At 40.9% G+C, this 18,962-nt stretch overlaps 2 protein-coding genes across 2 annotated transcripts; both read left to right on the forward strand.

The window, feature by feature from the left end:
• The first annotated feature begins 8,649 nt into the window (after window positions 1-8,649).
• Window positions 8,650-14,112, forward strand: abhd13 (abhydrolase domain containing 13). The gene is made up of 2 exons (XM_068704911.1): window positions 8,650-8,868; window positions 10,150-14,112. The coding sequence occupies exon 2, from the start codon at window positions 10,184-10,186 to the stop codon at window positions 11,237-11,239; it is 1,056 nt and encodes a 351-aa protein (XP_068561012.1). The 5' UTR covers window positions 8,650-8,868; window positions 10,150-10,183; the 3' UTR covers window positions 11,240-14,112.
• A 336-nt stretch (window positions 14,113-14,448) lies between these two features.
• On the forward strand, window positions 14,449-17,684 carry tnfsf13b (TNF superfamily member 13b). The gene is made up of 6 exons (XM_068704912.1): window positions 14,449-15,109; window positions 15,214-15,325; window positions 15,937-15,993; window positions 16,091-16,215; window positions 16,533-16,683; window positions 16,985-17,684. Exons 1-6 carry the CDS (start codon window positions 14,885-14,887, stop codon window positions 17,095-17,097), a joined length of 783 nt encoding a protein of 260 aa, XP_068561013.1. The 5' UTR covers window positions 14,449-14,884; the 3' UTR covers window positions 17,098-17,684.
• Window positions 17,685-18,962: the final 1,278 nt, after the last annotated feature.

Raw genomic sequence — 18,962 nt, forward strand, 5'->3', positions numbered from 1 at the left:
TCCCCAGTGTTCCATGTCAGGTAACATGGTTTAATCAGCTGAGAATATAAGACAGCATATGATCTGCCTTCATTTTTCGAACACTTTCTTGATCAAGCATGTAAATCGTGGCTTTAACCATTAAACAGAGCCTCTAAGCAATGATCCATGGAAGAACATCAATCCTTTTCGTCGTGCTCCTCTAGGCTCGCTACAGCTGTGATGTATTGCACCACTGAGATGCCTGAATTTACAGGAAGGAGACAAGGGGGGAATAAATAATATAGTGAAATCAAATAAATCAGCTTGAGAAGATAGGCATCATCTGATTTTGTCATCTCCCATCATGCAGTGGGGCTAATTTATGGGGTCACAGTGGGGTCATGGCTGTAGCTGCAGTGATACACTGCAATCAAGCCAGGGCCTGCAGAGTGGCAACCTGGGGAACATAAATCAGTCGCGTGAACTGCCACTATGTACTGCTGGGTGGTGAACTAACACACACACACACACACACACACACACACACACACACACACACACACACACAGTGGCACAAATAAGCTATACCTCAGTTATCCAGGTATCATACAGTGCCATCAGGATGCACACTGTTCACATACAGATAAGAACACCCTGCTTTCTGCTAATTCCTCCCATGAACAGTGACATTAACAGATATCTCCCTAGTGCACAGCCGCCAGTGTAAAGTACCTTTTCATTAAGCTTGTATTGTGTGGGGCCTCAGAGGTGAGGAGGGGAGGTGTCTGGGAGAGTGTGTCTCCCTGGGTGTGTGGGAGAGGGCAACAGAAAGAGAGTGCAGAGAGAGAGAGAGAGAGAGAGAGAGAGAGAGGGAAACAGCTTGAAACAGAAAACAACTAAGAGCCAAGAGTGGAGCTAAAGAAGGGAACATGGGGGGGTGATATATTGTCCAGATTCTCAACAAGAAACTCTTGTCTTTAAATCATAAGGCTCCGTGAGCAATGGCTATTACGCTGACTTACTACAGGGCCATCTGACTAGGAAGGCAGAGATATAGGAAGCCAGACAGATATATCACTACATGGACTTGTACGGTGGCCCTTCCTCTCAATGGGCCTCATTCACCAACTGTGCTTAAAACCCACTTAGTTTTCACTAAGATTCTGACATTCACTTATGGTAATTTATTTGGAATTTGTTCTCAGGTGAGAAAGGAATCCACGCACACTCAAGGGTACACTTACCCACATTTGAGTGTTGACATGTTTGTGCAAAATAATTGGTTATTGCATGTTTTTACAATTTTGCAGGTGTATTGCAATTATAAATAATACTATAATATAATAATGTTTTAATATTTCTTTATAAATCATTTTGTTATTTAACAAAGCATTTTGGTTGTTTTTTAATAAATATGACACTAACACTTCAAAGCTGAACGAGTAATAGTATCCTATTCACCTTTTGTGTTATTTTGTATCCACTTAAGTTACTAAATATGACATTTGTTGTAGTAGGAGTGATAATAATTCATTTCAGTCCTTTTTTAACAGTTTTTCCAAAAGAATGCAAAAGGTATTATTATACCTACACAATATAAATATATTTCTGTGCAGTTTTAACATAAACTAGATCACAACATTTTAAAGCATGTAAATGAACAGATTGGTTCCGATCAATTTAAAATCCTATTGCTCTCTTCTGTAGCATTAAAATGAGTGTTGGTTAGGTTTGTGTTTCCCTATTTCTCCATACAGGAGTTAATGTTTGGAACTGTGAGAGAACAATACCGTTCATCAGGAGTTCTGATTCAAGATATCTTTAGTTATATAAAATATTGTAATGATTTTAGAAATTTTAGTTTTTACATACATATTTACCAATTATCAAGACCATTCACTCTTTCTATTTGATCATAATTTATCATAATCTTTGCTTGATTACTGATTTATCGATAACCAGATATTAAAATCTGGTCCAGTGCTTTTCAATTTCTGTGTGTGCACAAGGCCCTGCAGTCGCGTGCCCTTTTAAGGGGATTGGCAGGGCGTTTACATATGTTAATTTGGATCAATTGACACACGCCTTCAATTAACGAGGAAAATGGGATTCACCATTGTATTGGTCACATGTCCAAACAATTCTGGGGTTTAAGAACACGTCGTGAATCTGACTTAGACTTTTCTTAGGACTTTTCTTCAGAACAAATCACCAAAGAATGAAGATATTGGTAAATGAGGCCTTATCATTCGTGTCTCCTCTCTCTCACTGTAGTCCCTTTTCACACAACCTCCTCTATGGAGCTCCTTCTACCTGGAAAACTGACTGTGTGTGGGCAAATATGTCATATTTGAAAATCACATGCTGTGCTATACTCCCAGGTCATTAACTCTGATTTCATAGCAGCCACCTTATGTGACACGCTGTGTACTTGATGGACGTATAAATGTCATTGGTCAATCTGTCCAGTGTGTATGCAACAAGATATTAATTGGATGGATAGCTGTAAAACCTGTGCTGCCTGTGAGTGGACTTATTTGCCCCCAACTGGGCTATTAGTCTTTATTTACGACGCACTGCTGCAGGATCTCTTTAGAGCATGACCTGCTGTCACACACTAATGAATAAGTACTTTCCTCTCCAATTTACATCATTAGTTTCAAGGCAATGATAGCGTGCGTTAATCAGTGACAATGTTTGCACTGGGTATTTGTAAGAACCCACATATTGTAGGGCATGTAAAGCAACATCATTGTGTAAGCTTTATTCCACTGTGACTAAGTTTAATACGTCATTGTCTAATTGAATCTTTAACTTAAAAATAAAGATCCATTATGTATTATGAAAACATCTCAGATTCTTCTAGATTTTCAGTTTATTAGGTCAGAAACCTAAATTTGAGGGAACATTGTTGACTCTTTCCTTTCAAACCTACCATTTTCACTTTACCAACCAACACTCGCATGCACTCACACATACACACATAGACACCTATTAAATGAGAAATGAAAGATGGCCTTTCCGTCCCCACAGGATGAAATAGTAACCTTTCATCTGGACCACAACCCTGTCTCTTTTTACTGACCACAGTCCACATGTCCTCTGGTATCAGCTCAGTCAGGAGTGATCTCCCAAAACAACTCAATAATCACTTATTATGCCTACCGGTCTGACTGACCTTCACAAAGTGACTGAGCTTTCTTTAAATTGAGTGAATTCGCTCTTTAAGTGGATAGAGGTTAGCAACATGGCCCCTTTATGCACACACATTGCTACAGTTTACCCACCTTTAGAAACCTTGTGACTTCCCTTAGATGTGTAAATGCAGCTACATTTTTCAAGGACAGTGGGTTCTACTTCTCTGCAGAGACTGATGTCTTCTCTGAGGCTAAATTGAACACATTGTAATTACAGCATGCCCTTGATATTGCACTTTTTCAAATAGGGCTTGCTGCTGACACTATTTCATGGTTGCACCTCCTTTAGAAAGAAAATTTGTTTCATAGTGAGCCGTGTTGAGGAATTTCCCGACGTGATGAGTTCTGGGCAGAAGGTTAACTGTTACCGCAATATATTATTGTAACTGGGATTTATAATGATGGTAAGGATGATGAGGCTGAGCATCATTGTGGTGGCAGCTGAGATGGTTATTGCCTTAGGGGAATCGTTTGCCATTTCATGAAATATGATTATTCGCTTTTCTGCTAAGAGTAAGACGAGAAGATCGATAGCACTTTCTTGTCTGTAGCTGGAATCAGCAGGTGATTAGCTCCGCAAAAAGACTGGAAGCAGGAGGAAAGAGCGAGCCCATCTCTGTGCAAAGATCAAAAATATGGCTACCAGCACTTCTTAAGTTCACAACCAGTTATTGGGTGAGCTTTAGAGGTGCTGCGCATATTGCTGAACTTTGGAAAGAGCCAAGCTAGCTGTTGCCTCCTGCTTCCCGTCTTTGAGCTAAGCTAGGCTAATTGTCTCTTGACTTTACCTTCATACTTAATGCACATAATCGAATGTCTGACGATCGCAGGTGTCATAGATTGTAAAGCAATTTTAGGCAAATTAGTGATTTGTAATATTAGACTACTATAAATAAAGTTGACTTGACTTGATTTGACAAAAGCTGGCATTCATGCTTGTCTAAAAAAAACATTTAGAATTCCATTAACAAACTACTTGAAGGCTGCTTGATTTAGCATCTCTGGCAACTGATGGTACCACTGTGGAGGCTGTTCAAGGTGTCTGGAGAGCCAAAGAAAGCTTCTGAAAGTCATCTTGTCATCTTTATTTTTGGCACAGTGGTTAAATGTGCTAATTATCTATCTCTACCATCAGAGGTGGTTGGGCAAAGACTGGGAGATTAATGACAGCTTAGGATAAGATCATTCACAATCTAAAGATTCTGCAGGTGTGATAATAGCATTTTAGGCAGAGTGGTGACCACTCTTCCTTAATCCACTTTTCATGGTGAGAATATTTAACACAGTGAGGTGTGAACAGACGGAGCTACAAACCCTGCAAATTAGATCAAAACAGCACAGACAAAAAAAATGTACTCCAAACCCTAACCCATAACAACAATAAAATGTTCAAATGAATAACAGTCACTATAATTAAAAAGGCACAAGAGACAGAAATAGTAGGCAGTGAAAACCAATGATTAGAAAAATAAAAATAAAAACTAAGGCAGTAAGTAAAAGCCAGGCTAAAAAGTTGTCTTAAGAGTTCTTTTAAAAGTGTCCATAGAGGTGGAGTCCCTCAGATCCTCAGGCAGACTGTTCCAGACACAAGGGCCACACTAATTAAACACCGGCTCCCCACGCGTTTTTGTTGAGATCCTTGGGACAACTAGGAGACCAGCAAAAGATCTGATGGACCTGCAGAAGTAGGTAAATATCTAAAAAGCATGTCTGATAGATAGGCTGGTGCCAGGACATTCAGTATTTTAAAAACAGCTTTTTGGGGTAAACCAAAGAAGAGACTATTGCAATACTCATGCCTAGAGGTTATAAAAGCATGAATTAGTTTTTCTGTGTCAGCCTGAAAAAGAAATGATCTAACCTAATCGATGATTCTTAAATGATAAATTGACACTTTGGTGACATTTGTAATGTGGGCTTCAAAGCTGAGATCAGAATCCAAGGTTTTTGACCTGGTTCTTGGTGTGAAGGGCTAATGACTGAAGGTGTACAGACAGTTGCTGATTCTGGGCATTTGCCCCAAATATTAAATTCTCTGTCTTGTTTTGATTCAGCTGTAGGAAGATGTGACATCCATACATTTGAATCATACAAACATTGCATTAACCCTGCTGTTACTTCTTTATCACGTCACTGAATGGCTTTGGTTTGGGATGGCATATCCTTAGCCTCCAAATCCTCACCACTCCCTGCACTTAAGCAAGACAGGTCCCACATTTCACACAGGAGAACACACATAGACACAATAGTAGGAACAAACCTATATCTGCAGGTTAATTAGATTTATAGATATCATCATAGATGTGAAAAAGGGTGTGTTTGCAAGAGCAATGAGGGAAATATAGCTTTTATTAAATATCTGCTTCTTCGCCACAGGAGGCCGCCTGATTGCTGCCTGAGACATACAGCAATTTCCACCCAATTTATTCTTGGCATGCATAGTGTTCAGGACACTCTATGCTGCATGCAGACAATGCCAGGTAGGCCTGCCTATTTCACTTAGCTGATTAGGCCATCACTGTACAATGTGCAATCTCATTAAACCTCGTTGACTGACACAACAGCTACAGCAGCTCTTAGGTTGTTAATTATGAATCTGCATGACAGGAAACAAAAAAGGCAGTTTAATGTCATACTGCAGTGAAATGTAACTCCTGGCTGTATCTGCCCCCTCCTCTGTGATGTGTTTGAAATGAGGAGTCGCCATTATGTAGCCGTCCTCTCTGACTCAAAGCAACGCTCTGTCTCCAAGGTGACAACACATTTACTGTAGCCATGGACACCACATCTATCACCCTTCGCAATGCATTCAGTGACTTGCAAATCAAAGAGTCATCACTCATGGTGATGTCAGATGAGTTCAACTATGTCTTTCACAAACCCAGCAGAAAATGCAATGACAGCAACTCTTACACTTGAAGATATAAAGTCGCAGCTCCAGTCAAAAAAGATGCTGACTGACAGAGAAATCAATGTGTATCAATTGCTTGGCTATTGGCTGCGTAGCATGAGGTGAATGACAAGCATGTCCCTTGGCTTGATAATATGATATTCCCAGCGAGGTCATCACAGTCTCTCCCTGTCCTGTAGCCGCTCCGAATTTGTATTATTGAGCTCAAGCCCTCCAGCTGTTTGGAGTGCTATATTTCAAATAATTGAGTCGTGGGATACGAGAGTTGAGCCAGAGAGCGTGCGTATATATGTGTGTATGAGAGTTCCATTGTGTGTGTGTGTGTGTGTGTGTGTGTGTGTGTGTGTGTGTGTGTGTGTGTAATAGATGTTTTGACTGGCATGTCAAAGGTAATTGAGTTGTAGATAAGAGAGAGTGAACTCGCCAGCTGTCAGTCTCTTATAGCTGAATCCATCCATTTCTCATTTAATTCAATGAAACCCTTTTCCCTTTAAAGACCATTTTCCAAGTGAGCTCTTACGTAAAATTGAGTTCTGTGAGTTTTTTACTGACAAAAAGAAAAAAAAATGTAATTCTGCATATATGACAAAAGCTTTGTGCGAAAAATGTCATAATACAATATGACTCAATACCAAATCCTGCAGTCTGCCCGACAGACAACCACAATATACAGATTCACATCTTTTAATGGTGACATCATTGTTTACGGGTGAATAGTAAGTTCCTCACCTGCATCTGTGCTGCAGCTATGCATCTCATTATTGCCAGCGTCAGCATTTCTGCCTCGGCGATAATTAAATCAACTCTATGTTTTCACACACAGACATTATTTTTGTTGACTTTATTTTGGTAGCCTATGAAGTTTTTGACTAACAGAACAGAAGGGTGATACGTCAAAGGTTTTGACACTGACTACAACGCCACAGAATCAAATCAACGAATCTCAAGGACAGAGCTGAACGGGCAACAGCTGTGTTGCACATAATCTGTCTGTCTCCTCCAAGGTCACACTGAGTGTGAGCTAGATGTTACGGCAATACCAATAGTCAACCTGGGAAGAGGGAAAAACATCAACATAACATATTCAAATGTATATCTAACGAGCCTTTGACTCCATATTCCCCATGTCAGGTTATTTTTTTTTATATCTGATGAGTTAGATGCTGTAATCTTCAAATGATTGGTTAACATGCTTTCTGCCCTCAATGTCCTTTCATCAAGGGACATTTCACTCAGCGTTTCACCAGAGCAGTTACAAATTTATTACAAAAGTCTTTATCTTTGAAACCCTGTTTTCCAGAGAATCTACCTTTTTAGTGGCCCGATTATTGCGGGCCTACATCACAAAACATACCAACTTCCTGGTTTGGTTTGATGTCATGGATATATGATAGCAACAGTCCCCTGTCGATCTGTCTATCTGCTCCCTAACACAGCATTTAGGATTATTCGTGAAGCATCCCACTAACTTTAATTTAAGGATTATACTTGTAATTTGTAACCTGTAAAATTAACTGACATTTAGTGAATTTTCAGGATTATAATCTTTCCAAGAGCAGCATCTGGTGGGCAAAGATCGAATAGCATACAATTTGAGATCAGACCACTGTTAATAACACCCAGTGTTACTGTTAATGTTATAGATATTACATGATTTGTATGAGACAGGAGTAGTGGTTGCTGCTCTCTCTATTATAGTACTTCAACACGTTGCAACACTGTTTAACATAATGGGTGGTCACCATATGTTCAGTGAAACTGTCTGGAAATAATTTAGAGACAGTTTACACATTTTGGTTCTTGGAGTATATTTTGACTCCTGTTCGGTGTAAAAAAGTTGTAAGCTATGTGATGAGAAGCCCTGAAGGGTTGGACTGCGGAGCTGTTATTGGATCCTTCAAATATCTACATGCAGCGTATTAGAATCAAGGTTAAATTACGGCAGTGTGGTTTTTGGATTCACATGAGAAACTGTAATTGGTTGATTAGATGTATTCCAGGTTCTTAGATTATGTATAGGAGCAGTAAAAACATCAGCCCTGTCTGCCCTACAAGTTGAGACAGGCAAAATTGTGTTTATGCAGAAAACCGATACGGAACTATTGGATGAATTTGAGAAGCCATGGAGATAGTCACAAAACAAATAAAGGGCTGCAATCCTGAAATGAGGGAGAGACCACCTACTAGACATGCAGCAATGAGAGACTTGGGGGTTTATGAAAATTAGTTTTTTTTCCAGCTATAATGTGGCATTTAACCCCTGAGAGATTATTTGAAATGATGTTGGTAGATTTGGAATAACTTCAAATTAAGGCAAGAAATAATAGGGTATTTACAGTTTGAAGGAATGTAAATATACAGACTGTATGCAGGTTTTTATAGATCGATAAATACATTAAAAAGTTCCATCAGCTTTCAACACAAGACTGATTAGAAAAACCTGACATACCAGCCACTGTATGAGTTATTTAACTCCAGAAGATGGCAGTAATGCAAAATGTAGGATGCCAGCTGCTGTAAAACTTCAAAGAAGAAGAACACGAAGGAACCTTTCTTTTACTGCTAAGAAATGCACGGAACTTCACGAAGGGTACACACTCTAGTAACGTTAATGCTAGCAAGTGGTGTAGCTAGCCTCGCCGGTTCTTGCTGACAATAGTTCTCCTTGCGTTTCTCACCAGTTTACCGTCACTGTAATTCATTTAACTGCTAAAGAGCTGCTTGACAGTGACGGTGCCGTCTACGTGCTGCAGTTTTGTGAAACATTCATGCAGCCGAGGTGCTAAAAATGAGAGGAGGGTGAGTATGTGGCTATACCTTGCTAACCATAGAAGACATAGGTGGCTTAATTTATACGGTAAACAATGCTGAAAGCACAAGCGGCGAAGGGCAGACCGATAGTAAGCGTGCCTGTCACGGTGCTAGCTCGCAGCTAAGCTAGCTAACGTCACTGTAGATGGTGTTCAGCTCTGTTTTATGTCCAGTCATTTAAACGCTCGGTTTATCGCCGTCTCGGAAACAGCTCGGTTTGACAGTCTCGCACATAACGCTACAGTGCTAAGCGGTGATTAATTATGTAATACTGATATGGACCGAAGCGCCCGACATACATTTGATTGAATTTGATAGTCAGTAGCGTTAATGTTAAACGTTAATGTGCTTTTCATCGGGCTAGCAGCAGCTGTCACCATGTCTTCCGTGTGGGTGGGGTCAAGACATTTTTCAGTCTTGTAATATTTATAAATGTTTTCACCATTTCTACCCAGCAACATTAACATTGGATCTTCGTTGGTGCTCATTCCTGGTCCTGTAGAGCCCCACCAATGCATACTTGCTAGTTACATCTGTCTCTACTCTGCCCACACCTGATGGGGTTCAGTTTGGGATTTTCACTTCATCAAGAGTTGTTGTCCATCACCCTTAAACTCGCTGAACACACCTGATACTCATAAACAATTACTGCAATGACAGCCTGACATACAGTGGTCGTGTGGACTGATTGCAGTAGTGAGTGACAGAATTAGCACCACAAAGATGAGCTTTTTGGTTATTAGGGGGTTAAAATGTAGTTGTGTTCTCCTTTAATGACTTGGTTTGATATGCATAGCATTGTCAGAACAGAGGTGATTCATTAAATACTTTTACATTAATTCTGTTAGTGATATCAAAGATAAGTTTACATTCATAGTTGTTAAATAATACACACTGAAATAAAAGTGAGTACTTTTTATAATGTACCATTCCATATACACCGATTACAATTGTAATGTCATTTCTGGCATAAATAGTTAGTTATTTAGTAAATAGTAAAGATTCTCAAATGTGAGAATTTGTTATATTTCCTCAATTGCACTGTAGCAGTTTGTAACCATCACTTTGGGCTCTGATGGGTGTCATTTTTCATATTAAATAATTACAAACAAATTGACTAATTGATAATTAGCCTTATGTGCATTATTATGCACTGATGGCCAGATGTTCTGTGTCATATTTCATATTTTTTAAATGTATAATTTGTGTTCTTGATCCTTGATTATGTACATTTACATTAAACCTCTTCCTCTTCCTTTGTACTTGCAGAGTGTGTGTGGTGTGACTCAGCTCTTGGTTAGCCATGGAGAAGCCCTGGAGGCTGTGGGCGGGAATAGAGCGTTGTACCCGGACTCTGGCCTCCTGGTCCTGGGGTGCTTGTCGAGTCTCCCTGTTGGCCCTCATCCTCACTTTCCACCTGTATGGGGGATTTTTTCTCCTAGCACTGATCCTGGCCTCTGTGGCAGGCATTCTCTACAAATTCCAGGATGTGCTCCTCTACTTCCCAGACCAGCCCCCCTCTTCGCGCCTTTATGTCCCCATGCCAACAGGAATCCCTCATGAGAATGTGTACATTCGCACCAAGGACGGCGTGAAGCTCAACCTCATCCTGCTTCGCTACACGGGAGGCGACGTGCCTCCTGGAGTCAGCCCCAGCAATCAAAGCAGCCCTGCTTCCTCTGCTCCGCCCACCATTCTTTACTTCCACGGTAATGCGGGTAACATTGGTCACAGAGTGCCAAACGCCCTGCTCATGCTGGTCAATCTGAAAGCCAACGTGGTGCTGGTGGACTACCGTGGCTATGGAAAGAGTGAGGGCGAGCCCAGCGAGGACGGGCTGCACCTGGATGCCGAGGCCACGCTGGACTATGTCATGACCCGTCCCGATCTGGACAAGACGAAGGTGGTACTGTTTGGCCGCTCATTGGGAGGTGCCGTGGCGGTGCGCTTGGCGTCGGTCAACCCTCACCGCGTGGCAGCCATTATTGTTGAAAACACCTTCCTCAGCATCCCCCACATGGCAGCTACACTCTTCTCCTTCCTACCCATGCGCCTGCTGCCCTTGTGGTGCTATAGGAATCAGTTCCTGTCCTACCGACAGGTGGCGCTGTGCCGCATGCCCTCGCTGTTTGTGTCCGGTCTGTCGGACCAGCTCATCCCACCCGTCATGATGAAACAACTATACGAGCTGTCTCCTGCGCGGACTAAACGTCTTGCTATCTTTCCGGAGGGCACACACAACGACACTTGGCAGTGTCAGGGCTACTTTGCTGCTCTGGAGCAGTTCATGAAAGACCTGCTGAAGAGCCACGCCCACGAGGAGAGTGCTCAGCCCTCCTCTAGTGTCACCATCATCTGAAATAAACAGCCGGGGACTGACTGTTGAGCTGGAGGGAGTGATGGCTGTCAAAGGCTTGATTGGATGGACTTAATTGATTTTTGGAAAGAATGTCAATTTTTTTTAATGCTTTTGTCTGGGTTTCTATTTTATTTCACTCTTTCTACCTTTTCACTTTCTGTAAATGTAATATATTTGTTAACATGATTTGACTATTTCAAAGGTTTTAAACGAGGGCAACAATTCCCTCATGGCTTCTTTTGTGTTGCAGCTATGAATGCATGAATTTATGACCTGAACCGAATGAAGCCAGAGCACACATGCCCAAACTGCAAGACGTGTCACAACCGCAAAAGACTTGCTGTAATGGGTCTCATGAAGTGTTTCAGCCTCACTGAAACATTTGCTCATAGTATAATGACCATATGAGCCCCTACAATATTTCAGTGGAAAGTGATTGTGACTGGAATTAAAAAATACACTTCTTCTGGTAACCAAAATGAGACACTGATAATATGTAGGCCTATACTGTATATATCTTTGTTAATACATAACATTGCACTTTTTGTGTTCTGATTTACCCGAGTGTGCTGACGTCTTCTGAGCAATACTTTGAGGAGCATTAGGATGTTTGTTTTCTCTCCCAAACTGGTGAGGATCATCATTGCAGCAGCTTGGCATGACATGACATTGTAGTGATTAATATTAATATATATATATATATATATGGATAAGCTGCAAGATATTCTCCCCGTTACTGTTAAAATACAACTAGCACACAGGATAGTTTTTACTGTTGAATGGACTTAAGTTGCTCTTTGGTGACTTTGGTGACTACTTTCCTGTAGTTTGTTAAGGAGCGTTTACTCAGTCTGTGGTTTTGTTAATAAATGATGGGTGCAGATTTATTCAAGTCTATCTCAGTACAACACTATAGCACAAGCCCTTATGTACACTGACATGTTGCTGGTCGCTGTAATCCTGTCCTTACTGATGGTGAAGAATTGTTTCTAATGTCAAGTCCAAGTCCTCTTTTAGTGCAGTCCAAAGTTGAGCAGAGGATAATATGAGGCTTCAGCAGTCTCAGTAAGAGGAATCAAGTGGGTACTTTCCAAGATAAATCCTATCGAGTAGGAAATGTCCTCTTTGTGTCGCTGTTCCTCCCCCAGATCACAAGGAGGCTCAGTCTGGAAAATTCCAAAAGACTGAAGCTTCATATTCATACACTCTGATAGAACCAGGACGGGGTTTCTTGATGGCTAGTATAGAGTATAAACTGCAATAGGGTTGCAAAATTATGTGAATATTCAAAGTGGAAACTTCCCATGAGAATTTATGGGAATCATCTGCAATGAAATGGCAAATATTTTTGCCGATATTGCATTTACCGTGTCATATGCAGCTAAAAACAAACCTTGTATCGTATCATATGCAGACAAAATCCATTAGTTCCTATTTAATGGGATTCTGGTAAATTAACTGTACACGTGATATTCAGCACCGCATGATTGCAATTCAATTAAGTGGAAATACTCTGAACCAAAACATGACATAAGACCGACAGGCAAAACGATAACAGCGACCAATTACTCTATCAACATACACATATATATATATATATACTCACACACACACACACACACACCGTGTGGGTATGTGAGTATTGTATTACGATAGTCTTGAAACAGATATGAACATGTCATTTAAAAGCTGAGAAATAATGTAAGTATTTTTGATCAAACGTGATTACTTCTTTGCCATTATCAGCATCATAATTGTTAATTGGAAGATTCTACGTTCTCGTCTCACCCCATGATTATTTATCCAACTGGCTCGACTCACTTGGAGGGCTTTTAATGAGCGGATTAACCTTTCAGAGGAGACGGAGGAGAGAAGAGCCCGACGATTAAAACACCGTCTCCTGCTCTGACTGTCCAAATGCAACATGCTGCACTGCAGCGGTGTCAAAGCCTTTTGAATCACATCTCCTCAGCCATATCTGATATTGTTTCTAAAAAAGTAAAAACTACATTTAACAAACATCAAAAGGCCGAATTTGTTTGTCTCAATGTGAACTTAAAAATGGTCTAAAGGCTACTATGAATGTAAATTGTGATCTTCAATTAACAAGTGTGCTTTACAAGAAGTAACGTATAGATGGCCTTTTCTTCCTTTTCTTTTTTTGCCTCCAGTGGCACAGAACAGTCAGACGTTTGTTTGTATTTTACCAAATCCATAAAGCGAGTTCCATTTGTCCCACCATATGTTAGTAGAGCACGTTGTGTCTTACACACTTCTGCTGTTAGTCTCCATTGCATCATCTCTTCATTCAAGCGAAGATGTAACTCATCAGTCACTTGATTTATTGTTTTTGGCCTAAAGCAAAATTAATGATAACTAGAATTTTGGTTTTCATCCTAGCCAAATGTATTGTTACTGTACAACACCCTGTTGATGAAAAGAAAAGGAATCAAACTGAATGTCTCCATTTTTTTTAAATAAAGGAAATCATTTGTCAGGTATTCTGCAAATGCACTATGGAACATATTTGATATGTTCGTATGATTGTTAATAGTGAAATGAATGCTGTTGAAAGTGTTTATAATCATTTTGCATTTGCAAGCCGGCATGTGATAACGTTGAGTCTGTAATGGACCTGCACAGTGTTGACTATATGTGTGTACATCTACCATGACTCACAGCGACACATGGAGAACCACTGATGGGACATCTGAATGATTCATCTTCAGTATGAAGCCGTCAGTTTGAGGGATTTTTTCCATTTCACTTATGTTTTCTTTTCTATTTCAAAACAATGTTGACTTCTTTTGTAAGCACACATTTTCACTTTCTATTTTCTGTACTGTAACATGCAATAAATTGATACATTGAAATTGCTCGTCTTGTTAGATTTGTGTTGTAAACAATCTTCTTTTTTAAAGTAACAGTTCTAAGTTCGCTTATTGAACCTGGCATCACTTCACTTTTTTTATTCTGAGAATCGCAGTTTGTTTGTTTTGCTGTGCTACGTTGCCATTCAAAGTTGAAGTAATTTTTGTACTTCCTTCTTTCAGTGCGTGTTGACTTCACTAACTGTAAAGTTCAAATGTGACGGTGCCAATAATGATGTCTTATTTCTCCCTCTCTCCCCCTCTCTCTCTCTCTCTCTCTCTCTCTCTCTCTCTCTCTCTCTCTCTCTCCCTATTTCCCTACCAGACTGTCCCTCATCTCACTGCCAACATGTCCTTCCTGTTTCCAGGATCACATGGCTTGTTTGTTAGAATGTGGAGAAGCTGAGATGTGTTTTATCCTTTTTAAAGAGTGAGATGAAGAGAAAGAGGACTTGTCAGGGCTGCTGGTCAGGCAGGAAGCGGTGAGTGTGGTTAGCTAAGCGGAACAGTAGAGGGGAAGCTGTTGTGCCCTTTTTTGTACAGTATTTCTTCTGCGTATAGTCCTTCAGACTAAACTGGAACCAGCTACAGAAGGAGAAAGCCAGACTTAAGGAAGCCAGTGGCGCTTTTGGACCGGCATTAAGGTAAAGGCTAAGACAACATTGATGACGGCAGCAAACATTCACCACACCTAGCCCAAGTGTGTCAGAAGAGAGGCAGCTTAGTTCAGGCCTGAGGCTGGTCATGCTGCCAGTGTGAGCTCTCTGGAGACTGTATGGGCCCCGCAATGGCAGGTGTGAAGCCTGATGCTGGACAAAGGCCAGGTGAAGGGAGGCTGTCCTGGCCAGTTTTCCTGCTGACGCTCGCTGCGGTCACCTCCTCCTCTCTTTCAGCGTTCTCCCTGTACCAACTGGTGGCTCTCAGGGCTGAGGTGGAGGGACTCAAATCAGAGGTCGGTCGCAGGAGAGAAGAGGGACGAGAGGCCAAGCATGCAGGCCAGGTGAGAGACAACTAGTCCACGAGGACATCTTCATCTGCACAGATTTGGAAAGACATTTTGCCAGCATGTATTGTTTTCATGTGTTCTTTATTGTGTCCTTTCAGACTGAGAATATCGGTAGGAGAAGCAGCCAAGAGTCCGTGCACCAACCTGGGTTTCAACATGCTTTCCCTCCGATACGAAAGAAAAGATTGGTCTCCGGATCAGAGGCATTAAGTAAGACACGGAGTCTGACAGTTCACTGTTAATGTATGATGCAGATATTAGTTTCTTTAGTTTGCATGGAGTGCAAGATTGGTGCTTTTTTTTCACAAATCCTGTGGGTCACTGGTTAAAAAGACTGAGTAACGTACAGAGTGTGACCGATTTCATTTCCAGCGTTTACGGTGGTGATTAAGTTCTTCAATCCATTCCTTAGTGTTAGGATATTTTGTACGGCATTTTCCATGTCTATATTTATATAGCTTCATCAATCTGTAAATACCTTTTATGCTTAGACCTGTGATTCAGAAAAGGAACCCCCCCTGCCCAAAAAACTAAATGTAGCCAAGGGTGGATGACACATCAGCTTTGGTGATAACCACTTAAAAACGTAAACGCCTGATGTGGTGAGATAATGCATCCATCAGCTCAAGCTATTTAACAATCCCTGGGCTTTACAGGACATCAATATTTACAGTATGCTGTTGCTAAGTGCTGACTTTGTCAATGGAATTTTTCTCAAAAACAGAGAGAGAGAGACAACTACGAAAAAAGCAATGTGCAGATTGTAAGGAAGCCTCTGACCAGTATGAACATGTCTAACAGTGTGGTATGTTTTGTCACAGTTTCTCAGCCTTGCCTGCAGTTGTTGGCAAACAATAGCAGGAAAACCTTCCAGAAAGGTACAGTATGCCTGACCTGTACTATGACACTTTGGAGATAGTGATATCGACTGTGGCGATACATATTTAGCACGCTTTTTTTATTTCCTCGGAATAGAATATAACTCGGAGCCGCACACCGGCATCCCCTGGCAGGCAGGGCTGAGGAGAGGCTCTGCCCTGGAGACAGACGGAGACAGCATGTTAGTCACAGAGGAGGGCTTCTACTTTGTGTACAGTCAGGTAGGTCTGTTTATGTTGTCGTGTCATAGTTTTTCCACAGGGAGGCGCTGCTACTCCGTTTGCCCATCGCCAGATTTTTACATGGGAGGGGAATGCGTCTCCTCACATTGCTGAAAAAAAAAAAAAGGTGCTCGATCCAAGCATGCAGTAGGTTAACAGACCTTGAAGAAAGGTCAGATAAAGAAGAAGAAATGCAAATGATGCATGCGTAATAAATGAGGTGGCAAATTATATATCACCCACCTGACTGTTTCTGCATTGTTAAAACCTCCATGCCTCACAGCATAGATTGAGCCCAGTGTTTCTGATGTGCTCAGGTCTACTACATGGACAGCACCTTTGCAATGGGTCACGTGGTGATCCGGAGGAAGAGGAATGTGGTGGGAGACGAGCCTCAGTATGTGATCTTGTTCCGCTGCATCCAGAATATGAACCCCGTCCACCCTTACAACACCTGCTACACAGGAGGCGAGTCTTGAGTTATTGTTTGTGTCAAGCTATGTTCACCCGACTTTACAACAGCTGTTACGGAAGGTCAGTTGGTGTGCCTTAGTCAAGCTCTCAAGCATGTGTGTGTGTGTGTGTGTGTGTGTGTGTGTGTGTGTGTGTGTGTGTGTGTGTGTGTGTGTGTGTGTGTGTGTGTGTGTGTGTGTGTGTGAATTAGCTGCATATGAGTATCAGTAGTTGGGTAAAGGGGATTGCTGTTTGTAGCAAGAAAAAATAAATAAAAGGCAGTTCAACATCTGAAGTGTACATTTGAATTCCTTAGGTATTGTGAAGCTGGAGGTCGGGGACCACTTGGAGCTGCTGATCCCTCGTGCCACAGCCAACGTGTCCCTGTATGGAGACACCACCTTCCTGGGTGCTGTCAAACTGGCTTAGCATGTGTCACCTCATTTCAGACTGGAGGGACACTGTGGTGGTGGTGATGGGAAAATAAAGGGTGCCATAACGGGAGCAACATAGCACAGTTCTGGTGATCACGCCTGACCTTGTGTGAAGTGAGAAGAATACAGGAAGCAGCCATTTCTGTTCCAGCTGAGTGATAAACTGTGTGACTCCTTGCTTGTTCCGCCTGAGGGGACATGAAGGAGACTATTAGTTGATGGCATGGTCTTTGCTATTAAAGATGCACCTTGTACATGTAGCTACAGCTGTATTATGCTCATTTCTACTACATCATGACAGGATATTGTACAAACTGTCAGAATCAAGTACTTCAAATAATCACCAACGCATGACTGAGACGTGACTTTGTCTGACTTGTAAGAGATGTGTTACTTGTGTGTCATTCTCATACTGTTTTGATCAATAATCGTTCCTCCTGTACTGAAATAGCTCTCGTATGTTATTTTAGACATTCAAACACAATCGTATCATCTGAGTGCCATAATTTGATTCAAGTCTATTCACTGATTAAAAATTCAGATGCAATAAAGTGACTGTTCTGTGCAAAAGACATGACATCATCTGGGATGTGGGTGGAGGTTGTTGTTCCTGTTGTTGGCCACAAGGAGGAGAGACTTCAGTGTGACAGAACCTCCTGCTAGGCAGCAGAGAGAGGAAAGGCGCTAAGGCTGAGCAGGAACAGTGGAACTCAGGTAAAAGTGCCTATTTTTAGAGTGAGGCGAAACCGTACAGGGAGATGATGTCTGCACATTCAAAGGAGCTCCTGCTCAATGAATTTGTAATGCCTGAGGAGCCTGGAGGAAATAGTGATATGTCCTCAATGGATGATTATTTATGCAAAGCTAGTGGGATTCAGACACATTTTGACCAAAGGATTTCCACGACTTCATACAAATTCTCCTAACCAAACATTCAGTGAAAATTACATGTGGTGTCAGAATTAACCTGCATAATATACATATAGTATGTAATATAGTAATATAGTACATTGTACAGTAGCACTGGACTATAATGTGTTATTTTTTTAATAGATTTTCAGTGCGATCGTATTGTTTGTGATAGTCACATCATATTTTTGTTTTATAACGTTCTGCCGAACAAATTAATGAAACAGAGCAAATGGTTATTAAAAACTGAACTACGAAATTAATTATTATAGGTTGACACAGAGTAGTTTTGCCTAATGAAAAGTACAATAGTGGAACACAGTATAGATAATGAAAAAATATAAATACTGGGATATTTATCACCCACCCCTCGTATACATCTTACACAAACACAAATTAATGACAGGAAATAAAGTTTGATCTATATTTGTATACAGCTGTTATCTGCTGTCAGGGAACAACTAAGACAACTAACACACTGCTCATTTTTGATGGCATCCACCCACATGTAACTCAGTGTCAGTTAAGTCTATGTTTTGCCTACACACATTTGTTCGGGTTCATCTGTTTTGTTTTTGTTTGGGAATTCTGCACAGCATCAGATTTTGAAGTCACCTGATCTAATTATTTTTTGCTGGTCTGGAAGCATCTGTGTGTTTGTATCAAACACAGACACAGACATTCATGGTGGTGATCCAATGAGGAGATTCAAGCATGTGCATTAGTTTGAAGCAAAATATAACATTTTCGGATAAATAAGCAAATGTGAAAAATTCACATCTGGAGATTTTGGGGTCACAATATGTTTCCAGTGTGATTATTGAAATTGACTCATTCTCAGATAATGCTACTAGTTTATTTGTAGATCCAAACCAAACTGCTAACTACAATTAATACTCAGATAAAAAATAATTGATGAAGAGTAATAATTTGGTCATAGACCATCTATTT

The sequence above is a fragment of the Cebidichthys violaceus genome, unplaced genomic scaffold, assembly GCF_023349555.1.
Source record: "Cebidichthys violaceus isolate CVI_PGR_0920_01 unplaced genomic scaffold, fCebVio1.0.p SCAF_11, whole genome shotgun sequence".
Taxonomy (NCBI): domain Eukaryota; kingdom Metazoa; phylum Chordata; class Actinopteri; order Perciformes; family Stichaeidae; genus Cebidichthys; species Cebidichthys violaceus.

Coding starts and splice junctions, on each gene's coding strand:
- tnfsf13b (XM_068704912.1), top strand. CDS start 14,885: ATGGGCCCCGCAATGGCAGGTGTGAAGCCTGATGCTGGACAAAGGCCA. Junction 15,994..16,090: donor CAGGAAAACCTTCCAGAAAG/GTACAGTATGCC, acceptor TCCTCGGAATAG/AATATAACTCGGAGCCGCAC. Junction 16,216..16,532: donor TCTACTTTGTGTACAGTCAG/GTAGGTCTGTTT, acceptor TGATGTGCTCAG/GTCTACTACATGGACAGCAC.
- abhd13 (XM_068704911.1), top strand. CDS start 10,184: ATGGAGAAGCCCTGGAGGCTGTGGGCGGGAATAGAGCGTTGTACCCGG.